At 37.2% G+C, this 25,049-nt stretch overlaps 1 protein-coding gene across 8 annotated transcripts in view; it reads right to left on the reverse strand.

Annotated features, from left to right (window-relative positions):
* Positions 1–8,713: 8,713 nt before the first annotated feature.
* Positions 8,714–25,049, reverse strand: part of PICALM (phosphatidylinositol binding clathrin assembly protein) — a 100,653-nt gene continuing 84,317 nt past the window's right edge. For all 8 annotated transcript variants that reach the window (XM_055320335.1, XM_055320333.1, XM_055320334.1 and 5 more), the window contains 2 exons: positions 24,920–25,024; positions 8,714–10,086 (listed from right to left, as the gene is read on the reverse strand). In XM_055320335.1, the coding sequence (XP_055176310.1) occupies positions 10,072–10,086; positions 24,920–25,024 (120 nt within the window). In that variant the 3' untranslated portion in view covers positions 8,714–10,071. The remainder of the gene's footprint in view (positions 10,087–24,919; positions 25,025–25,049) is intronic.

The following is a 25,049-nucleotide window of genomic DNA, read 5'->3' on the forward strand; positions in this document are numbered from 1 at the left end:
CTAAAAACCTTCAAGATGCTTTGAAAGATTTTTCACGTAGTAATGTTTTCAGGTTTCCAGCAGAGTCCATGAGTCTGAAAGGGACTGCAGATTCAGATACCCTCACAGACACTTGGTAAAAGGTTTTGTCAGCATTTCCTTCCTCAAGCTGGATGCTCAACTCACTGACCTCTTGCCTCCTTGGGTTTGGGCCATCTTTTTGTATAGTCTCAGCTATAAAAATATGCTAGGCCTTGCAACATTTCCCTCCTAAGAGGAATGAAAATGAACTATGCTGGATTCCCTCTCTGTATGACTGAGGTCAGTGAGGCATTTTTACCTTAAAGCCCTCAGACACCAAATCAGAGGGAAGGCTTGCTCTGGCCTCATTTGAGCTTCTGGCCAAGTGTGCAGTTCACTTCAGATCTTTGATGTCCTTTGACTGTTAGAGTTCATTTTTGCATCAGTTATTTTCTCCTAGCCACTTAAAAAGTGACTTCTGTGCTATTTACATAAAACTGTCAATGTGGAATACTGTTGGGCCTAACATCTGGCAGGAAGGTATACATTTCCAACATGTCTTCTAACACATACTGAGCACTTAGCAGTTTGGTTCTTTTTTATTTTTAAGCACTTGGCACATTTTGTATTGAATTTCTTTGAAGTATTTCAATTCTATGAGTATAAACTATAATTCTTTTTTTAGTATATCTCAGATCTCAACTTACAATATGTGACATGGGAAGGTTTTAGTCATTGATCAGAAAAAGGCTCAAGAAATTAGCAATTCCTTTAACAAAAATTGTATGACTGTGACAATGCCTGCCAGAGTTCGTTCAAATCTCTTTTCCCTCTTTCACTCTAATGCATTGATTTAGCTATTTTAGCTGAGTACATGATCACCTTAATTAAAGACTGCTTCCCACCTTCCCTTGCAACCCACATGACCAAGTTCTGGCCAATTTAACATGAGAAGTTGTGCACAATTTCTGTGTCATGTCTTCCTCTCCCTTTCTCCCCACTTCCTCCATCCTGCTGCAGTGGATTAGGAGCTGGAAGGAGCACCGGAAGGACTATGGAACAGCAAGACACCTATACTTGGAAACAGACACCTACAAGTCTCGTGAGCAAAGCTGCTACGCCAGCTCAGGCTTTTATGTGACAGAGAAAATAAACTTGTTTGAATCATTGTTAGTGTGGATTTTGTTATACACAAGCCAAATCTAATGCTAATACAGAGACAAACATGAATATTTATCTCACAGGAAGTCAGTGTTTCCAATAGTAAAACGCAGTCTCTGAGACAGTAAACAAAACTTTGGTATTTATTCTCTGTTAAAAGAAAAAAAGGAGGGGGTGCTCAAATGACTTTAGAAAGTATTCTGCTGGGGTGTCTGGGTCTCTCAGTGTTTGAATGTTTGCCTTTTGCATGGGTGTGATCCCAGGGTCATGAGATTGAGTCCTGGAGCAGGGTCTCCGCAGGGAGCCCACTTCTCCCTATGCTTGTGTCTCTGCCTCTCTCATGAATAAATAAAATGTTAAAAAAAAAAGTATTCTGCTTTATCTGAGTGCATCTAAAGCTGCTGACCTAAGTATACTTAAATGTGTGGGGTTGGCTGTTTTCAAAAATGTGTCACAGCAGACCCTAGAATTACTGCAGCTGCCTTAGAATCAAGGACTCCTGCTTGTGTGAGGACGTGTGGAGTTGGAGGTTCAGGGTTTTGCTTGGGAATCAGCTCGTGCGACCTCCAGCAGAGCACTGGGCTGACAAAGTACAATGTGAACAGGGCAGGGTGAACAGTCCCAAAGACTGACATTTTAAAAGCCTCTTTAGTAACACTAACAATAGCAAACACTTAAATGTGCTTATTATATGCACTTTACGTATGTTAACCTAGTTGATCCTTCTATAATCCTATGTGATGGGTCTACAATTATTCTCACTTTACAGATAAGGAACAGGCAGAGGGAAATTTAGTTAATTTCCCAAAGTCCCCCAGCCAGGAACAGGGTTGGGATTTAAACACAGATTTTTACCTCCAGAATCTAGGCTCTTGGCCAGTTATTCTGTATCCCAGTAAGTGTACTGAGACTTTGTCACGTTAGGATGTTCTAAATACTTCCATTTATTGATTCGTTAGTTACAACAGTCCTATGAGGTAGGCATCATTATGCCATTTTACAGATGAAGAAATTGAGGCGCAGGCACAGTATATAAGTAGTCCAAACAGGGTTTAATCCTAGCATGGCTGCAGAGTCCACTGTTACCACTATGCTGCACTGTCTCATCTAGCAGCAGGGAGGGGCATCACTCCTTGTAGGTAGGAAGGCTCTCAGAAGGGAACGATGCTCTCCAAAGACAAATACCATGCAAACTGTCCTCTGTGTGTGTTCATACGCTAGGCTCTCCCTGTGTTCTTTCTTCACTTATCCATCTCTCTCCAGTCCTAACCACTCAGAATTTCCCTTTCTCCTGCTGATTTTGCAGCCTAGCTCAATGTTACTTAATTTCCTTAACTTCTACTCTAAGTAATTAACATTACTAGGGCATTCTTTTTCATCTTTGAGATATAATTGACAAAATCTAAAGCTATTTAAAGTATACGATGTGATCTGACACACACACACACACACACACACATATATATATAACCATATACATATATAGTGCGTGTGTGTGTGTGTGTGTGTGTGTGTGTGTGTGTGAAGGGATTCCTCTCAAAGTTTTACACACATCCATCACGTCACATATTTACCTTTTTGGAGGTGGCAGGACATTTATGTCCTATTCCCTTAGCAAATTTTGATTATATGAGACAGTTTAATCAACTAAGTCACCATGCTACCCATTAGATCCTCAGACCTTATTCTTCTCATAACTTAAACTTTGCACCTTTTTACCAACCTGTCCTTATTTCCCTCACCTTCCAATTTTCTACTGTTTTCCATTGTTTCTATTATTTTGACTTTTTCCCCTTTTTCGGTTTTGTTTTAAAGAATCCACACGTAGGTGAGACTATGCAGTATTAGTCTGGCTTAATTCACTTAGCATCCATGTTGTCATAAATGACGGAATTATTTTCAACTTTAAGAATAAGTAATATTCCACTGTGTATATATAATTTCTAAATCAATTCATCTGCTGATAGACACTTAGGTTGTTTCCATTCCTTGGCTATAGTGAATAATGCTGTAGTGAGCATGAGAATAAGGTTATTGCTTCAGGATAATGGTTTTGTTCTTTGCAGGTATCTACTCATAAGTGGGATTGCTGGATCCCAGGATAGTTCTATTTTTAATTTCTTGAGAAAACTCCATTGTTTTCCATAGTGACTGAACTAGTTTACATTCCCACTGACAGCACACAAGGGTTCCCTCCTTCTCCACATCCTTACCAGGATATGCCCCAGGAGTCATCATTGAACTTTCCCTTACTTCAGTTATTTATACAGTTGTTTCTTTGGTAATCTCATCACTTACGATACGCATTCTTCCACATATTTTCCATGCTTTAATTTCTTCAGATGTCCAGAAGTGGGATTACAGAGCTAAGTATAAAAGTATTTCTGTGATTCAATGAACAGAGGTGCTAGTTTTCCCTACCCAGAGTGACAGTACTCAGAGGCTCAATAGGTTAAAAAAAAAATGTAGAGGAAAGGGGGCAGGTAACTCGAGAATTTTATCAGGAGACAGTAAAGAGAGAAAGTTAGTTTGAGTCGAAGTTTCAAGAATGGAGGGGTGAGAAAGGTCAGAATTGTTCTAGGCCCTGACTACATGGTGAGCACTGAGCCACAGACATACACGGAAGGGTCCCAGCAAAGTGCAGGGTTGAGGGGGTGGGGCTGCAGCCAACCAGACACACGGAACCCCCATGTGATGGATTCCCCACGTCCTTCACGGAAACTACATTTGGGAAGAAAATTATCAAGTGGGGAAACTTTGTGAACCATGTATATTAAGGCTTGCAATCAAGAAGATAGCTCTGAGAAGCTCCTTGATAAATGTGAAACTAAAAATGTCTCATGGGTCCTCTAGTTCCTCTTAACACAGGACAAGGAAACTAGAGCTCCACTTACCTCCCAAATCTTCTATAACAGAACTCATGTTGAGGAATGTAAAGCCCTCTTCTCTGTTGGGTGACTGGTAGAGAATTTTGTTCTTCTAAGCACCTTGGACCAGTATTTCTCCTGTCTTCAGTGGAAATGCCCTCTCTCCACCTCATCACCAGCCAACCCTCCCGAGGGAGAAAACATCTTTCTACTTTTCGTTGGCCTGGGAATTGGCAGAGCCTGGTTAGTGTTGACTGGCTTTAATCTGGAATGATTGCAATAGAGATCTGCACTGAGTCTCTAATCGTCTATTATCTACTGATGTAAACTGACCCACATTGTTTCAAGATAGTCTCAAGGTATGGCATCCTGCTAATCTGACCTCTTCTTCAATACAAGCAATTCCTGATTTTAAACTTATGTGTTATGCAACAACTCAAGGCAAGTTCCCTGGAAAAGACCTCATCCCCAGGTTATTTCTGCGGGTAAATTTCCTAAAAGTTAATTACTGGATCAGCAGTAAAACTCTTAAGACTTCTGACATCCCTAAGCTAACGTCCATCCAAAAAAGCTGTACTAGCTTATATTCACGTCAGCTGTAAGTTAGCAATCAAACCCCATGCACTCCTGTCTGTGCTGTTATATACATCAATTCTTTTTGATAGGTAACCAACACGGCATCCTCCTATAGCAGCCTGCAGCTAAGCGGTTATGAGCAGAACTATACCCAGACCACCAAGGCTCAGGATTATAGCTCACTTAGTTGATAAAGCTCACACAGTGAGGTACTCTCTCCAGGCTTCAGTCTCATCTATAAAATAGATAAAACAAAAGTTATATGGCACAAAAGTGCCCTCTCCATAGATTTGATTAAATGAATACATACAAAAGCACTCAAAATGTCCTTACACTTGGAAAGTACTATTGTTCCCATTTTAATTTTCTAGTTACTACTATTCATTTTTTTCATTGACCATCAGTTCTTCCTTAACTGCCTTTACCATATCCTTTCCCTCCTGTTATTTTCCTGATAGTCACATATATTCTTCACCTTTCTAATTCCTTACATTGACACTCTTCAACCCATTTGGAATTTATATTGGTATATGTTGGAGGGAATTGTCACCCTTCCCCAGATACACGGTGCCAGTAAAAACCACTTATTAAATAATCCATCTTATCTTTACTCTCCTGAAATGCCATCTCTATCACATAAACACCTGTTATTTTAAGCTCTTTAAATGCAGGAGAAAAACCCTAGAATGTGCCCTAGAATTCAACTTTCATATAACTAGAGTTGGTGCAGACCCCAGAAGTGAAGGGCTCAGTCCTACAAGATTGCCCAAATTTCCCCAATGCCCCAGATGCCAATTTCAAGTCCAGGTTGTCACCCGCACTTCTTATTCACTAGCTATAAATGGGGGTTCCTGTGGGTTTGATAATTTGAATGGCTCACAGAACTCAGGGAAACCTCAAATGTTTGCCAGTATTATTTGGAAACTCCCCAGATCCCTTAATATTTGTATTTTTTATGGAGGCTTCATCACTCCATAGGCATGTTCAATCATTAACTCAAGTCTCCAGTCCCTCTCTCTATCCTGAAGGATGTGGTCAGGCTAAACTGCTAAGCTTCTAATGACACGTTGGTCTTTCTGGTGACCAGCTCTCATCCAGGAGCCATCCAGGAGATCACGAGAGCTGCCGCATTAAAACAAAAGATACCTCTGTCACCCAGGAAATTCCAAGAGATTTAGTAATTTTATCAGGAATCGGGGTCAAAGAACAAAGATGTTCCTAGTGCTCTTAAGAAATTAGAAGGGTCTCAGGAGCTCTGAGCCAGGAACAGGGGACAGAAACTTTCATATATTTTCTATCATTTCATATTATCCTACCGTATTCTTGCTTTTAGGCCAGCATGACGCCAGTTTAACCTCTGTAAGAAGTGTACTGTCATTCTTTCATTTCTACTTTGGACCCACATATGAAATGAATTCTGTCCATCATAAATTACTAAGTTCTGCAAATCAGCATAGTAGTTATAAAAGATTAGCTCCCAGCAATAGGTATTCTGAACACCATACAATGGGCACAGCCATCCTTTTCTCTCTGATGTCTTTCCCTTTGTATTGTACTCCCTCTGCCTGCCTCAACATGCCTCCTCCAGGTCTTTTGAGCCTCCTTCAATGTCATTACTTGGAAGCAAAAAGCTTTTCAGTTTCCACCCTTCTTCAGGACAAAAATGACCAGAAGTTAAGATTTCATTTTGTGCCTTTTAAGATAGCCACTAAACTAGCTGGCAGTCCCAGTGTGGTATGCCTGATGCTTCCATGTAAAGTGCTCCTGAAAGGCTAAGGAAATCAACTGTTAAGTTCTGCACATTAGTTCAGACAGCCTGGAGTCCAAGTGTATGGTGGGGAGTGGGGACTGTCTACTTCTCTGTTGATATTTTCTGCCCTATGGTCCCAGTCAAGGGTCAAGGGGATGATACTGGGAGTACAGTGCAGCTGCCAAGTGCCCAGGCCCAAGGAAGACAGGAAAGGACCTGACTAGAATACTCAGACAGGGTTAGGGTTAGCTCCCTGGGTTATTCTCACACAGCAATTTTTATTTCAAAACCAACCTTAGTATTATTTTTGGGAGCAGCTAAAGGAAGAGCTATTTTAAATAAGAACTGATTAGAAAACGGAACTTCTATAAAACTTTCCTCTCCCTTTCCTCTCCTCGCTGTCTGCCTCCGAGTGTACTCTACTACTATTCTGCCTGAAGACTGTCATACCTGCCCCATCCCCCAATACCACAGAGAAAACCTGACACAACTTTTAACAACGTGGCTCATTTCATCCAGAAAACTATACATGCACACGACATCAGTAACAAATGGGACATTTACTAAGTGTTTACATCAAAATTAGACAGAAATACTAGTAGACTTAGAAAACATTTGATTGGTGACACACAAAAATGGAAGATGATACTGCAGGCTTTCCATTCCGAGCCTATTCAGACAGCAGAATTCCTGGCCAGTCAGACCCCTGGAAGGTAGCAAATATGGCTGAACAAAACTCAGCTATTTGCAGCGGTCACTGACAGAAGCCGTGAAGCCATCTTTTCTGTAGGGTAGGAGTATATTCATCTGGCTGAGTGCTGTGGCCTCTCCAGATAGTCTGTGACCCAGCCTCTGCCCAACACACAGAAGCCACACTTATCCTGAATGTAGAGATGTTTTTCTCTCCATTGAGTATTAAATAAGCATTCCCATCAGTACTCTGAACTCTCAGAATTTGGAAACATGTTTGTTGATGATGATGAACAAGAAAAGAGCCTTGAAATTATTTTAGTTCAAGGAGAAACTTATCCCATAAAAGCCTCTTTTCCAGGGGTGTTTTGTTTGTGGAGAAAAAACTCCTAGTCTAACGTAAGGCCTCCTCTTAAATATGGACTCTCAAGCCACTGGTTAAGAAAAGGGTATTTTTAAGAAAATGTTCAATGATGATAGTAAGATATTAAGTCAAAAGCAAAAAACTAAGTTTGAAAACGATTTGGGACGAGTATAGCTGCCTTCTGCAGCTAATCATCTTATGTCTCTCTGCAACCGCTGCCAACTTGGTAGTTAAGTATTAAGATGGTGTGTGTATGTACAGGTTTATAACCTAATATATTAAGCATTCAACAGCTAATTTACCTCACTGGTTATACTGTGATTAAAGTTAATATGATCATGTGTTTTGTATTTTTTCCTTGCCCATGATTGTCTGGGCATCAGAAAGGGAAGCAGGAAATGTACTTCATGGAAGAAGACCATACAGAAATGAAAAGTGGTCACCAGTCTACAATGCAGAGGGACAGAATTCCCTTTTCAGTTCATACATTGGAATAAACAACAGCAGGTCATAAAAAAGACAATGGGCCAGAAACCAAACACCTGACTCCCCTGTTAGCTTATCGACTTGAGCAAGTTCTTTTCCAGTTCTGGATTCTAATCTACAAAATGAGTAAAATGTAGGTATCACCTACCCAATAATTCTCAAAGTTGTTCCAACAACAGGATGACAATACTTCTAAAGTACCTTCACAAACATACAAAATAATAATAATGTAATTATAAAAGGAATAAACCATAGACCTGCCATTGAAGATCTGTTCAAACATGAGACCAATCAAAATCTGTGATAACATTAGGAAGTTAACTACAAAAGTACAATTTCCCAGTTTATATGAAAAGGGTTTAGAAAGAGTGCAACTTAGAAACTAATAAAATTAACATAGTATATCGGATAAAGATGATTTCTTCCAATCATGCAGACGCTTATCGATGCCATCTTTAATCCCTCCATCATGTACTCTGAATCCTACTTACTACTATGAAACATGATACAGTAAGAGATGTCTCTGGCATCAATATGCCAAATACAAAGCATTTTCTCCCTTAAACTTACCTGACCGAAGGTATCTGATCAAAAGACAAAAATAAACAATTTTAATTAAGTAGTTTAGTTTATCAATGAGAGTCTAGAAGGTAACAAAATGTACAAAGATAAATCTTTTAGGAAATTAAAACAAATAAAATTTACATTTTATTAAATCAGCAAATATAATCACCTGGGTGTATTTTTATTAGCAAAAAATAATGATACTGATGATAAAGAAAAAGGGAGTAAGAAAACAAAATGCACCTCAGACCAGAATACCATAACAAAAGTTTTGTGGAAGCTGCATTTTATTTGAAAATCCACCCATTTTTGCTAACATACATTTTAATATTGTAAACAAAAATAGAATCTGCAGAGACAATGCAACAAGTATGCTTAAACTCATGTACAGAATTGCTTTCCTACAACGAACTGTCCTTCTTAAGGCCCCTCTCAACCAAAACGTTAAGATGTATTTACACAAAGCACCGATCAACAGTGCAGTTTAATTCTTCGTTAACTAAACTCTTGGCTAGACATTAACTTTAAAGATACTATTTCCCCTTATTTAAAAGGTACATGATCATAACATGGCATGAGCCAAATAAAAAGTTTCAAGGATTTGGTTCCCTTCCCTCCCCCCATAACACCTCCTAGAGTTTTACTGAAAAGAAGGAAAGTCTTGAAGTGAAAGCAATTCCTCACATTCATTTTGGAAAGGCCCTAATGTCAAATGGAAAATAATGACATGCCAAGCACAAAGCAGTAAAGTTCCTTCCCAATGCACTAATGCTGAATTTAAAATGTAGTGCTTTTCCTAGTCAGTGAACTGTTCCCTTGCAAAATCCTAGGCACAGAATTGACTATAAGGATTAATGCATTTATAATGCTTCCCTAAATCCCATAGAGACTGAGAATTCTTAAGCGATTCAGACCTATGGACTTGCCTTAAAATATTTAGTGCTCTGTATGTCAGCTGAAAAGCATTCTGAATCAGATTCGCTCTTAATGGATAAAAATCAAACATACTGTATACATCCATACTCATTTTCATAAGGAGGTCTGATACAATATTAATGTTACGTAAATTGATAATCATAAATAAATACAAATACTTAAGGAATGTCTACTGCAAACTGAATATATAATTTTTTTAAAAGAAAAGTTAATTTTAGTTGTTTCTGTATCTGTGAGGACTGGAGAAAAGAAAAATACTGCATAATTAAGAATTATGATTTTGATCCCCTTAAAAGAGTCCTGTTGCATTACAGTAAAGGACACAGCTCTTCTCTCCAGGCAGCTTTTCCAAATACAAATTTCACACTTTCCAAATAAGGGCTTTTCTTGGTAGGTTACTGATTATGGGTATTAATAAGAGTTTAAAGAACTGAAGGGTTAGTCACCAAAAAGACAGATCTTAGTCTGAAATCATGGCAATTCTTGGCTTTATAAACTGTATTGATACGTTCTCCTATAGACTAGTCCCAATTTCCTTCATGGGCCTTCACTGGGTTACTGTAGCATTCTAATGGAAGAAGAGAGTTTAAGAGACAGCAGTTTGGATTTTGCTGGAAGTAAGTATTTGCTGCTTGAGCACTCGTCTTTTTGGAATAATTCCATTCTCTTCCATCTAGTTACATAAACTGTATCTGGAAAAAAAAAAAAAAAAGGAACGTAAGTTCATTCACAAATAAAAATGCTTTGTGGCTTTTCCCATTCAACTGGCCCAGAAATGTTTACTGCATGTTTATCACAACCCTGATTACAAAATTAAGTCAGTATTATCAGCTCACCATGTGCCAGACCTCAATATTTGAAGCCTAGTTAGAGGGACTTCCAAATATATCTTTCTAATTACTAAAAACCAAGAGACAGGGGAAGAAAGAAAATGAACAATTTTTCAATGAGAAGTTCAGAACATCTCTTCATGAACACAAATATTCCGTGTGAAAATTTCATTTAGAAAAGCACAATTTAAAAAAAAAAAAGAAAAAAAAAACGAGGAAAGCACAATTTGACTTATTTCCAATGATATCATAAAATTAGAGATAATTAAGGGAAGAGTAATATACTTACTAAATCATTTCTTTACTAATATAAATAAAAATCTGAAAGATCTACAATGGAATAGTTTTCAATAGGGCATCACTGTTTGCTCAGATACTTCACTCAGGATATCCCTGAAACTGTTCATCCAAAGACATTACTTAAGTAGAAGTGCTAATAAACCTGTCACATCCGAAGAGTACAAACTCTCAAAGATTTAGAAGTTCTATCTACCCTGGGGGGTAGAGCACCAAGAAGAACAAATCTCACTGCCTTCCAGCAAAGAGAGGCAGTACAGATCAAACACAGAATCCTTCTATCAAAAAGGGCAAAAAAGTATTCGCTAGTCCTTAACTTTAAAAAAAAAAAAAAAAAAAGTCTGTTAGGGGAAAATGTTACAATTTTTAAATGAAAAGGCACATATGAATACGACACTTTAAAGAAACTGTTAAAATGAATTCTTCACAACTAATGTTCAGGGGCATTATGTTCAAACTAGAGATGCGCCTAGTCAAGCTCTAATCCAACATGTAGAATTGTGTTGTTCTTTGTACATCTTGTAAGACTGACAAAAACATCCAGTTTTTAAGGGTAGTATCTGATCCCACCCATCTGCTGTGAGCAGTGGATGCTTATATGTAAACATGAGAGATGGTTCTTTGATTTCACACCTAATTATGTTAAAGATATTTTCCAAAGTTGTTTGTCCTTACAGCCTATTTTGATCTATTTTTATTCTTCACCTAAAGAATAGAGGAGAAGGAGGAAGAGTGAGAACCTAGAGTCCTTTAAAGAAACAAAGGAGAAGAGTGAACTGTGTTTAATATTTGATAAAATTTTAAAGTATTTAAGTCCCCATCTCCCCCAACAAGCAGCAATACCTAAAGTGATTTATAAGAAATCCTCCAAAGAGAGCTCTGCAAAAGGGTCCTTTCCTGAAGCTCTGTGAGGACTGTGACTGGAGGGGCTGGATGCTGCCGACAGCTGGGGGAAAAGAAGACAGAGAGAGGGAAAGAAAAAAAGATCTCTGAATGACAGAACATGAAAGCAGAAAATGTAATGAAAGAAGAAGTGGTTTTTGTTTTGTCATCTTTAATAAATATAAAGGCAGCTTTTGTAGAAAATGGAATTATTAAAACAAAAGTTTCAATCACATGTCAATTTAAAGTGTATCCAATGGCATGTGTTTTTCAGAAAACAAATTGTTTCTGAAATTCCAAAGGAATAAAATCTTTTACTCAAAAAGGTTGATACAAGCTGACCCACACTGAAGACTTCTATTGTGGATGGAGGGGAAGAGGGAAAGAAAGTGCATAATTGTGATTTTTTTTTTCTTTATAATTGAGGAAAGATGGCTTCCTGTGTCCAAAGAGCTGTATAGACTCTGACCTCCGTCCAGACCCAACACATCCACCTGTAATATTCTTTCCTTCCTTCCTCGTAAGAGGTCTTGTCTTCTGCTCACGTAAGAGTCTTGTCTTCTGCTCACACTTCTTCCACATGGAATTGTCTCCTGCCTGTTTCTCTGGACACACTGTGGCTGAGGCATATACTCTGGGAGGTGAAAGTGACTTTAGAGGTCCCCTGAATATAGGGAATACTCAAGATCATTGATTCTCTTTTCTACCGGATTACATTTGCTTGATTCTTGGAATTACATGCTATCATTTAATCTGAATATACAGTGAGGCAAATAGTTTATTAAACTCAAAAATGTATCTTTAAGAATTTCCTCAAAGAATGACAGTTCCTGAAGAACGATGTTCACTGATGTTCATTTTCATATGCGTATCTCCTTCATCAAAACTACTTTGAATATTTCAAACCAAACACAAATCCTTTTCATTTGAAACAAACTTTTAATTTCTTTTCTCTCCCCTGCATAAGATTGCAGAGGCATGCAAGCACAGGGCTATTATGAAATGAGTTGTCCTTTTAGGGAAATTCAATTGATTAAATCAAAGTTGACAAAATGGGAATAGTTTCAATTCTTATTTCCAACATTCAAATCCTGTAATGGATTTCAAGCCTCATAATCTGTCTTTGGTGGTTCAAAGTGATTTCATTTCTACCTTTTTTTTTTTTTAAAGTACTGCAGAGAATGAATAGCCAGCCAGTGACGTTAAACAAATACTACATCACAAATATATGTAATTTGTTGTGGATGACAAAATCAACTGAAAGGTTTAGAAATCATCTTCAGTTATTTTAGTGGTTGAGACATTTTCCTATTCCATACCTTGTTCTCAGAAATAAAAATCCAAAGACAACGGAAAGAAACAATGCAAAGGACGATGCACTTACACAGGCAGCTCCAGATGGGAGGATGGAGCAGCAGTCTGGGTTTGGGGATTCAAATAACAGCCAGGCAGAGAGAGATTAAGGTGAAACTTAACTGGAAAGATGTCTCCTCCTCACTTCAGAATCAACCATGGATGAGCATTCAGAAACAGAATGATTTTAAGTAAAGTGATCAACAGTCAGAAAGTTGGAGGAAGTCTAGGATTAACTGTGTTTCTCTCCAAAACAGTATTTTTTCTCTTTCACTTGAAGTTCAAACACAAACACTGAAAATCCCTTATTGTGGATAGACTGCATCCAAAATCTCAAGTCTCCTATGAAAGGCCCATACTAAAATGTCTTAAAGTCCCATGTTTTCATAATGACAGCAGTCTGAAGACCCAAGAGTCCCAGAGGAAAATGCACGAAGAGTATGTCAAAGGAAACACTTCTATTCTCAAAGTGTGAGAGCATACTGCTAGAGAGAAGTCCTACAGACTTACAAATAATGTTAAAGAGGATCAATTTCCTTGGGAAGAAAAAAAGTGCCAGTTTCAAATACTTCCACTCTCTTAAAATTGGTAAAATCCACATACGTTTTACATTTATAAATATGTAGCCAAATTAAAACATGAAAACAAGACCTAATATCCTTATAATAATACTCATCAATACTCATATCAAGCACATGAAACCATGGCCCAGACTGGCTTAGCTGACTGCAGAGTGCTAAAGGCAGGGCCATGAAGCAGTCCTGGACCACTTATACCCACTTCTTCCCTGGCACCTGTACCAAAGCATAGGCACACCATGCACTGGTGAGAAAGGAGTCAGCTCTGAGAATAAAGACAAAGAAAAGGAAACATGCTGCAATAGCCCAATTACTGCTCAAGGAAAGTAGGAAGAACAAAAAGATCATGAAGGAGCAACAGGATCCTGGTGGGTGAGAAGCAGCAAGACTGGAAGAGTCTACAAAAGTCACTTGCAAGTAGAAGAGCTGACCCTCTACTTATCATTCTGTGAGTAAATTAGAGACAATGTAGGGCTGCTAGTACTGGGTCTGTGTGACCCCCTTAAAAAAAAATCCTACTATAAATATGCCATCACAAAAAGACGCAAAACATGGCAGGGGGCAAGGAGGGGGTTGGATTGGTGGGCCTGGGTGTCGGTTAAGCATCCAATTCTTGATATCTGCTCAGGTCTTGATCTCAAGGTGGTGAGTTCAAGCTCCGCATTGGGCTCCCACACTGGGCATGGAGCCTATTTAAAACAAAACCAAAAAAACCCCAGGAGTACTGCGTAGGTCCATCAGTTGAGCCTTGAACTTGATTTCAGCTCAGGTCATTATCTCAGGGTCATGGGATTGAGCCCTGTGCTCAGTGCAGAGTTTGCTGAGGATTCTCTTGCTCTTCTACCCTCTCAGTCTCTCCTCTCACTCGAGCTCTTCCCCACCCCATAAACAAATAATAAAATCTTTAAAAACAAAACAAAAAATGCCCTTTTACCCATTTATTTCAAATATTCTCTATACAAATGCCCACAGAATTAAAAAAAAAATTAGCACAGTTATTGTTCAAATTAAACTGACCTACAGCACAAGTGAATATGCTTTTTAAAGACAGTAGTCAGTTTTACTCTAAGTCTAATACAGACATACTTAGTATTACTTTCTCACTTTATAGGAAAATAAAATATTGAGAAACAGTAGGAAAAGATCAACATATAAATAGAAATACTAAGATTTATAAGTAACTGATGATGGTAACTCTTAGCTGAAATTCCTCCATTCTTTCTCTCCACTCTAATCTTAGGGAAAAAAAATGCTGAAAAATGTCAAGAGAAAGATTTTTTTTGGTGGTAGCATATGTTTAATATACAGAAATCATAAGCTAACTTTAATAAGAGGCAAATATATTTAAAAGAAATTTTAAACAAATAATTCTACTGCTACACCAAATGTTATAAAATAAAAATGGTTTATTCCTTCATTAGACTCCTGTTCAGCACTAAAGAAAGAAAATTTCAGGTCAGAACAAGGAAATAAATACATACATAACAAATACATAAATACACAGCAGTCTCAAAGTGAGATTAGTGTAACTAAAAGCTTATAGAAGAATAAAGAATTGGATATTTTAAGGATAAACTCCTGACCTATCACTGGCTGTGCTTAAAATTCTTGGAGAAGAAGCAACTTGGCCACATCTTTTCTTTCCATTTGAATTTTGCCTGCATAGCAAATATCAATGCTGTAGAGACTCACTTTGTCTTTGTTAGAGAAGCAAGGTCAACATCTTATGAGAAAAATGGATAAACTTCCTTTGTCTGGGTTGACAGAGTCGAGTTTTGTAGAAGGATGGCACTAAATCTATCTAATCATGGCTCGTCTATAAACAGGGCTTATCTAGACTAAAAATTTGTATCTCCTTTTAAGACTGTCTTGAGGATTAAAAATATACATAAAGCATCCTGTACATTGCTTGGCATATATTAGTAGCTCAAATACTAGTTCAAACTTCCCTTATCTCCTACAGTCAAATGTTTATCTACTCTTATATAAGAGGCCCAGCTCAAATGTCATCATATCTGTGGTGCCCTTGCTCTCCACTGTGTTCTCAACATTCTGTGTTTCTCTTATAATGCTTCTTATTCTGCCAGCAACTGGTCACTTGTGTGTCCATATTATACTCATCCTTGGGCTCCTCAGATATAGGACACATATTTTACCTGTCTCTTGGTTCAGAAACTAGCAATGACTTACACATTCTAAGCATTTAGAATGTATAATATACATTCTAATTACATATATATAATATATAATTAAACTAAGCATTCTATAACATGTTAAATTAAAATGCTTTTTGGTGATAAAACAAGCTCTGTATAAAAATAAAAATGATCTCTAACGTAGAACATTAGAAGAAAATATTAGAACTTCTCCCCTCTTCTCCCCTTATTTTTTACTTGTTTAACATTTTTATTTTTGTTTTTAAATACACCTAATAGTAGGAACATATAACTTATAAATATATATTAGCTGTATGTACAAGGATACATGATTAAAAAATATTTTCCTAATAATGCTGTGCAATCAAAACACTTAAGAGACAGAAACATCAGTTATAAACTCAACATAGAGTCACAGAACATCAAAACAGGAAGTTGTTCTTGATGATGTTTAGAACATGGCCAGGATAATAATGGCACAATTAGATCCAGTTGTACGAGGACATAAATACACAGTGTAGATAATGCTACTCCTCAGCTGTCTCTGTGAAGTATGGCTAAAAGAGAGATTTCTGTACTATTATATAAGGTAGCCTGCCCTGTAGGCTTAGTCTAGTGTCTACAACAGCTGCTTGTTGGGTTTGTGTTTGATGTAACCCCATGTTGGGCTTCTCTATCAGTAACATCACAAAGTTATGCCAACATTACTCCCATCACTCTCAAAGCATTATTCATCTTAGGGACATCAGACAACTGCTACAGTCTATGATAACTTAAAACTGTTAACAAAGAAGCTATGAATTATTCCAAAATGGCATCTAAAGTCATCTCACTAGAATTATGGCAACCTAAATTGACGAAGAGTTAAAACCAAATGGAATGAGGGAAATAGATTATAAGATTTCTAAGATTTCTTAAACTGATCAGAGAAAATATTATTAATTGGCCTAGCTAAAAATAAACATCTGTATATCAGAAGTGCTTCCAAGGATAAGAGAAGTCCTCTTCAAGTCCCACTTAATGGGTGGGAATTATGAACACTGACTCAACTTATCTGAAATAAAGTGTTCACTGCTGATTCCAACTACATATCAACTTACTTCCTAAAAGCAAAGGGAATGAAAAGCTAAGACAAAGTAGTAATTAAATATACCAATAATACATCTCTTATTTGCCATTTACTGGAAATATGGCACTTCAGTTTGGTTAAAAAAAATTTTTCCAAACTGTGTTCCATATGAGTTTGAGACTACCTGTTTTTACCTGACTTATATATTGGATTTCTATTAAAAATGTCTAAGGAGAGAATTGTAGACTTAGACATGTCAAGAAAGGCTTACCCCCTCCCCCTAAAACAGATTATTTACTCCAAATAAATATTTTAATTATTATAAACTAAAGTTTTATACTTCTGGCTAACACTACTTTCCACAAAGGTTGAGCCAATTAAAATGGTGCTGATACTATCCTGAAGAATGACGTGGCTTGGTTCCTGTAAATAATGTCCACAGTCTACTGTGTAAATAGATGATTCATGCCCTAAAACAGACCATGATCATCAGGGCTGCCCTGTCACCACCATGGCCTGCATCTATGTATTTACCTGATGTTGTCAGATAACAGAGTCATAATTAAGGTTTCAAAATAATGCAATATGAATTATTTACAAACAAGAATATTTGCAATGCATGGAAAGAAATATAAACTATATTAGATTAGAATAAGTTAAATGAGAATTTGGGAATAGAGATGAGCACCAAAATTAAGGAAACCTTATATAATTTTCTACTAAAAACAAGTAAAAAGTTCCTTAAAATAATCAATAAAGAAAAACAAATCTCCACATTCCTAGGTTAGTTTCAAATATTTGTTATTTGATCCTTATAGCAACCTTATAAAATACACAAGGTAAAATTACCATTAAAAGGGCTCTCATACAATGCCTACTGTCTTTATAAGAGGGAAATGCCACATGAAGACAGACACAGGAGAACACCATGTGATAGAGGCAGAGACTGAAGTGCCAGAGCTGAAGACCAAAAAATGGGGCTACCTCTTTCCCTCCGGGGAAGAAGAAAGGAAGTATCTTCCTCTAGAGGATTTGGAAGGAGCATGGCCCTAGAGACACACTGTTTTCAGATTTCTAGCCTCCTGAACTGTAGAATACATTTCTGTTTTAAGCCAACAAGTTTGTGGTATACTTGTTACAGGCAGCCCCAGCAAACTAACAGGAGACTCTAATGCAGATCTGCTGATTCCAAGACAGGTGCTTTGTTTCCTCTTTAAAATCTATCCCAATTAATTCCAACTCAGCTAGAATTTATGGCTATATTTACATACAGAGAAATGTTAAATTAAGACTAGATATATCATTTTTTAAAACAGACTTCCCTAGTAAATGTTAGAGAGTCAATACACCCCTGTGTTTGCTATCCACACAGTACTGTATATGATCATGGATATTCATCATGAAGGTTTTGAAGAACTTTACAGTCATTCAAGATTTAAGAATATGTTCTGGTATTGTTCAAGACAAGAAATTAGATGTCCTAAGCAAAAACCCACTAAAAAGGCCTTATTCTATAGGTTGTCTTATCAAAACTGTCAGCAGATGGGACTCCTCAAATTTTTGTTTTGACTGATTCAGGTGTCCCCTGGGGACTACAGAACTGTCACCTATGGTACTAAATCCCAATTCCCAAAGTAAATTCCCTCATGGTCTTTTCTATGAGGCAAGGATAAATAAGCATAACACACTGCTGACAAGGCAAAAGGCTTTCATCACAGAAATCCAGCTGGGCAGATCAGCTGATAAAAGAGCATCGCCAACACCCACAACAAACACATCAGGAAAGTGGAAAGGAAAGGGGAAGGGGGAAGGGGGAAGGGGGAAGGGGAAGGGGAAGGGGGAAGGGGGAAGGGGAAGGGGAAGGGGAAGGGAAGGGAAGGGAAGGGAAGGGAAGGGAAGGGAAGGGAAGGGAAGGGAAGGGAAGAAACTGAACAGTAAAAAGAGCCACTAGCTCTGACACACAAGAAAGTCATTAAAAAGGCAATTTTTTTGTAAGACTTGAATTATTCCTATATCCAACAGTGTCCCTATTTAGAAGGGTAAAAGGCCTGCACAACAAGCCATTGTTTCCTTTCACACACTTAACTGATGTCAGACTTACTTAAAATCGGCTGTTATGAACAAAACATAGCAGCCATTTTGCATCTTTAGCCATATCCTCCATAAACAAAACTGGTAACCCTCCATTAAAAAAAAACAAAAACCCAATACCAATCAAGAAACCAACACAACTTCTAACAGCTTATTTTAAAAATTAAATACCCATATGTAAACACTCTGGTTGTCATACTGCTTTTGGGAAAATAGATTGGTATGGGATCAGAGTGAGTTTCTCATATAAGGAAAAGATAAGAACACAACTAACAACACCCACTCCTCCCAAGATCTTCAATATCTAAATTGCCTGGTAAACATCCACTAAAAGAATATTATTTCACATCATAATGACTTCAAAAGAAAACTGAAACTAACTAGGTTTAACTGTCTTCATGCTTTTAATAGCAAAGCTGCAGAATGCCATCCAGAATGAGTTTAACAAATTATTGGTCAGCAATGGACATTTCAATGTATACATCAATAAGTACCAGTAAGATTTATATAAAACACCATTAAGAGAAGGCATAAGAGTCCTTGTTCTCCTCTAGTTAACAAACAAATACACTCATAACAAGCAATCATACAGTGAGCAAAACTGGGAGGAAACATGAAAGATTAAAAAAAAAAATCACTAACCTAGGGATCTAGTATTTTCCATGTAGTCAAACATCTAGGCAGATGCACTAATGTAGAACATAATTTTTTTTAAAGCCACAATATTGGACATGAAACAGAAGAACCTAATCTCCATCTTTTTAAGCAACTGACAGTTACATAAGATACCCTAAAAATACAGAAGGAGCCAGCCCCAGAAACGAGAGAACAGGTTAAGTATATAGGAAGTCATAATTTCAATACTATCCTATAGTCTATTAAAGACAATATCCTAAAGAACAGAGTAGTCTAGTCTGAGCTAACAGCCATCTGGAAAGTACTAGTTAACACTGATGCAGCACTTAGAGCAACCTAGATTTAATGTAGGACACAGAACACAATTGTTTGGAATGCCTCACTAAATGGCAAGAAGATAAACATATCTGGTAGGGCTGAGATACTCTCAAAAATATTAATTTAAAGTAAGTAAGCAAGCAAGAGACCAGAAGATACAAGTTATGCCCTGGGTAATAGATCCCAAAAAGCACAAGAAGCAGGGAAAGATTTTTGGCAAAAGGTGTAGAATTGGGATTTGATTAAAATATTTTATTTTGATGGGATTTCATTTTACATTTAAATTATCATTTACTTCTACGTACAAAGAGATGTTACTCTGTCCTCAAGGACAGAATTCATTTGAATTTCATTTGAATCCAAATGAAAAAAGGGAAGAAAATGAGAGAACTGAAAGGTTATTCTGGTTATAACTAGCATTTGAATGGGCAAAATTAATTCAAGGGACTGGCTCAGAATCCTTAAAAACTAGAGGATGAAAAAAAATCTCACCTACTTCAAAGATAAACAGTTAAATTTTTAATTATTAAAAATATCCAATCAGGATGCCTAGGTGGCTCAGTGGTTGAGCATCTGCCTTTGGCCCAGGGCGTGATCCTGGAGTCCTGGGATAGAGTCCCATATCCAGCTTCCTACCCGGAGCCTGTTTCTCCCTCTGCCTGTGTCTCTGCCTCTGTGTCTCTCATGAATAAATAAAATATTTTTAAAAATCCAATCATGATATTAAATGTATCTTCATTTCTTGGGTGACAGTCATCTAGTATTTCAGCTTATAGTAACTGTTAGCCAACAAATTAAACCAATTTTAAATATGGCTATAAATTATTACAATGGCTACAAGGAAGTGAAAAAGAGATCAATGAGGACAATTGAGTTACACAATAGAAAAGGCAAGTTTTCTTTTCTTTCTTTTTTTTTTTTTTGAAAAGGCAAGTTTTCAACCAGATTCACTTCTCTGACAATGTTCAAAACTATTATGAACCAGGGACACAAAAGTAAACAAGCCACATAGAAGCCTGCCTCTACGAGGCTTATAATACATTCCAGGAGTCTCTTGCTAGATTGGATGAGTGGATGGATAGATGGATAGACAGATGGGACAGATGAACAGGTGTCAGGTAGTCATTAAGTTCTATAAAGAAAAATAATGCAGGATAAGGGAAAAAACTTCAGATCTCACAAGTACTAGAAAAGGATGAGAGATGACTAAAAAATAAATAACGAGCACCAGGTGATATATGGAAGTGCTGAATCACTATATTATACACCTGAAATTAATTTAACACTTCTGTTAACCAACTGGAATTAAAATGAAACCTTAAAAAATTAAAAATATTGGAAAGGAAAGGAAAAAAATAAATAATAAATCTCCTTTATGATAGATGAAGGATTTCTGGCAAAGACAAGCTATAGCAGAATAAGGGTTACTTACTGAGAACTGTAAAGGCGTGGGAACTGAAGAACCTGAATGTTCTATTCACTATTACTCTTACAAATATGGAGACTCTGTGAGGTATAGCTGTTAAGACAGAAGGAAAGCTAAAGGAATGGCTTATATGTTCAGTTATATTTAGATTTACTTCCTTAGGTTTCTAAGTATGGAGGTCTGATGTTAAAAATACTGCCTATGGAGGATTGTTCCAGGATCTACAGAATGGATTAAATTAGAAAGGCAAGAAACACAGGGAGACTATTGTAAAATAAAGCATGAGATAAAGGATTCCAATCTGGGTGAAGGCTGCTGAAAGCAAGAAAGATGGATCTAATGATAGCAGAGAAACAATTAGTGGGGCTTTGTGATGAGACAGCTGGAGAACAAAGGGGAGAAGGAATGAAAAGTAATATTAACAGATTTGAGATTCTGGAGTGCCTGGAGGACTCAGTCATTAAGCACCTGACTCTTTATTTTGGCTCAAGTCATGTTCTCAGGGTCGTGAGAATCTCAGCATGGAGTCTGCTTGAAATTCTCTGCCCCTCCCCCGTTTGTGCATACACCTGCGAGCTCTCTCTTCCTAAAAACAATCGCAATCTTTAAAAACAGATTTGAAAAAAAATAAAAATAAAAAATAAAAACAGATTTGAGATTCTGACTTTCAACTGACTGAAACACTTCAATGCCACTTGATTTCCTTTTTCTAGTTATTCATTTTCTTCATGTACTTTCTTCAATTGTAATATTTAGAGATAAGTACATCAAATTTGATTTCTTAACTTAAAACTTATTACTCTAATGTTCTTATTCTCTTCTGGCATAATTTGATTAGGAAAAGGTATTTCAATATCTCTTTTCATGCTCATTGAAATTCTTGCACTTTTTTGGTGTTTCAGTGAGTTATGTGGGTTTTAGAAGGCAACAGGATATAAAACCTGGAATAAGAGCAGGCGCTGGGGGCAGCACTTTTTATAAAGGCAGATTTTTACTACAATTTATTTAACCATATATATATATATTTTAAGATTTTATTTATTTATTCATAGAGACAGAGAGAGAGGCAGAGACACAGGCAGAGGGAGGAGCAGGCACCATACAGAGAGCCTGATGTGGGACTCGATCCAGGGTCTCCAGGATCACGCCCTGGGCTGCAGGCGGCGCTAAACCACTGCACCACGGGGGCTGCCCCAACCATATATTTTTTAAAAAAGCAAAATTCATATAAAATGTTTCAGTGAGGCTAAAAGTAGTCCCAAAACTACTGAAGACATTCTTGACCTCTATAGAAGTTATATCCTGGAATGTATAAATGTAATTTATAATCTAGCAGGAAACCCAAAGATTTACAGAGTGGTTTACCACTGCCAAAAGGAAAATAGCCCTAGTATAGTAGCCATATAGGCTCAATCCCATTAGTAGAGAGGTAGAGTGGTACAAATGAGCCCTGAACCAGAAATCAGGGATTCCTGGAGATAAACTGCATTTCCCCATTTATTTAATTGAAGAACCTTTCCAAGTCTTAGCTTTCTCTATGAAATGGGATAGTGATAGTAAGCCTATCTACCTTCAAGATTATTCTGAGAGGAAAGTAAGATAATAAATGCTTAGAAAATGTCAAGCAGTATTCAAGCTTAAGGTTATAATGTATTTTGTTTCTGAGACAGGAATCTATAAGACGAGACCCAGACTGAGTATGAAAGGGTTTAGCTACACATCAGGGAAAAAATTATTGTAGTCAGCAGTTTCTGGTAAATTTATAGCACTGAAATATAGCTTTTTCTCTTAAATACATTTAAGGTGCTAATCAGTCTATGCATCAAAAAATAAAATTAATTTTTAAAAATAAATAATAGGGGCCCCTGGGTGGCTCAGTTGGTCAAGCTTGGGTCCAACTTTTGGGTTCAACTCAGGTCATGATCTCAGGGTCATAAGATCAAGCCCTGAGTCAGGCTCCACACTCAGTGGGGAGTCTGCTTCTCTCCCTCTGCCCCTACCCCCAACACCTGATCTTTCTAAAAAAATAGATCTTAAAAGAAATAAATGATACATATCTGAAGTTAAAAGTATAAATAACAAAAAACTGAAGAAAATAATAAAGGACACAAGGAAGACATAATCTCAAGAAAACATCTACATCACTAGAAGTCATCAACATTTTAAAAGATTATCAAGATCTAGTATATTTCTTTAGCAAGTTAAGCCAGTATTTAGGACTACTAGTGGTAAAAGACAGAAGAGAAAGAAAACTACATACATTCATAATCCATTTTATTAAAATGAATACATATAAAACAGCTGACTTATATAAAAGTTATGGCTGCATCAATTACCCTCATTCCTAGCTATCTTCATTGTAAATACTATGACTAAGGAACAAGAAGAAAAGGCTACTTTAACATGGATAACAGGGGAAAAAAGAGGCATCTGGGCAAGTATATAAATTGCAAAGAACATGAATTTTACCTTTTAATCAGAACTAAATTCACTATCCACTCCAAGTTACCAGTTGGTACTCCCTGAGATGGCAATTTATGAAATGAGTTAAATACTCAAAAAGACTGAAAAGCAAAAGGACTGAATGCCTGTTGCCTGTGCTTCATAAGTCTATGAAATAAAGAGACTAGATTAAAAGTGATCAATATAATTAATATTGGTAGGGTAACACTGTATGCATTTGCAAGTGTAATACCACATGTATTCAAGTGGTAAAGGAATAACAAGTCCATTACAAAATGCTCAAACCAATGTCTTCAAATAGGTATTAAACACATGACAGTAACCAATCAGTTGGAATCAGAAGCAGTGTAAGAAAGGAGTACTTTAACAATTGTAATTATTTTTAATTGTTAAATAGGAGCAGAGCCACAAACAAAATGAAAAGCCATTCTATCGCTTCATGAATGTCTCATCTACCATTAGGCCACCAGAGAAGTAAATAACAAAGAAATTGCACATTTCTCCTAACCACGGTGGGGTAAAGCTTAAAAAAAAAAAAAATCCAGATACCCCTAATGCTAACAATAATGAAATGAAAAAGTGTAAATATTTGGGTGAAATTTCAGGAACTGGAAGAGGGGCCTTGAGAAACATCTGAAGAGCAAAGTCTCTCCTTTAAAAGGAATTAGGTTAGCATAGTATTTCAAGGTGTTTTTTTTTTTTATATATTTTATTTATTTGACAGAGAGAGAGAGAGAGAGAGAGTGTGTGGGTATGAGTGGGCACGCACAAGTAGGGGGAGAGGAGAAGCAGCAGGCAGAGGGAGAGGGAGGTGCAGGCTTCTCACTGAGCAGGGGGGCTAATGAGGGGCTTGATCCCAGGACCTTGGGATCATGACCTGGGCCGAAGGGAGATGAAGGGAGATGCTTAACCAACTGAGCCACCCAAGCGCTATTGTGCCCCCACCCTGCTTTGTTTTTAAATACAATCCTCAGTGGTAGGAAGTTACCTAATGAAAAAATAACATTCACAATTTTTTGTAGACTTGTCATGTTTCACAAATATCTTAAGGGCAACACCTTTGTTGTAGCACCATTCAAGCCAATACACTGGAGCTCTGAGTTCAAGGTTCACGAAGGAGAGCAAGCCAGAATCATGAACAGAAAGTAGGTTCCTTAACCTCAGAAAAACCATCCTCTGGATTGACCAACTATACGTTGTCAAGAATTTTCCATTCTTAATGTTTGTAATCTGCTTGTCCATTCCTTCCAAATAATCAATATTCTTAAAAGCTCTTAGCTGATAAAGATAGGAAGAAAACAACATCTACCATCAAGGGTAAAAACACTTATAATTTGTTTGTTTCTAAGTTGTATGAAAGGAATTTTTAGCATTCTATTCTTCCTGCATCAGGCCATTAAGAGAGTTACATGTGGCGCATTAATACCTGTGCTCCTGATACAGGACCAAAGGGGTTTGGTGGTCTCATGACAGGCTGGCTGTATATTAAGGTTGGTTGTGTCATTACAGGTACACTTCCCATCTGAGGAGGCTAAAAAACAGAAAAATATTAATAA

This window comes from Nyctereutes procyonoides, unplaced genomic scaffold (genome assembly GCF_905146905.1).
Source record: "Nyctereutes procyonoides isolate TBG_1078 unplaced genomic scaffold, NYPRO_anot_genome, whole genome shotgun sequence".
Lineage (NCBI taxonomy): Eukaryota > Metazoa > Chordata > Mammalia > Carnivora > Canidae > Nyctereutes > Nyctereutes procyonoides.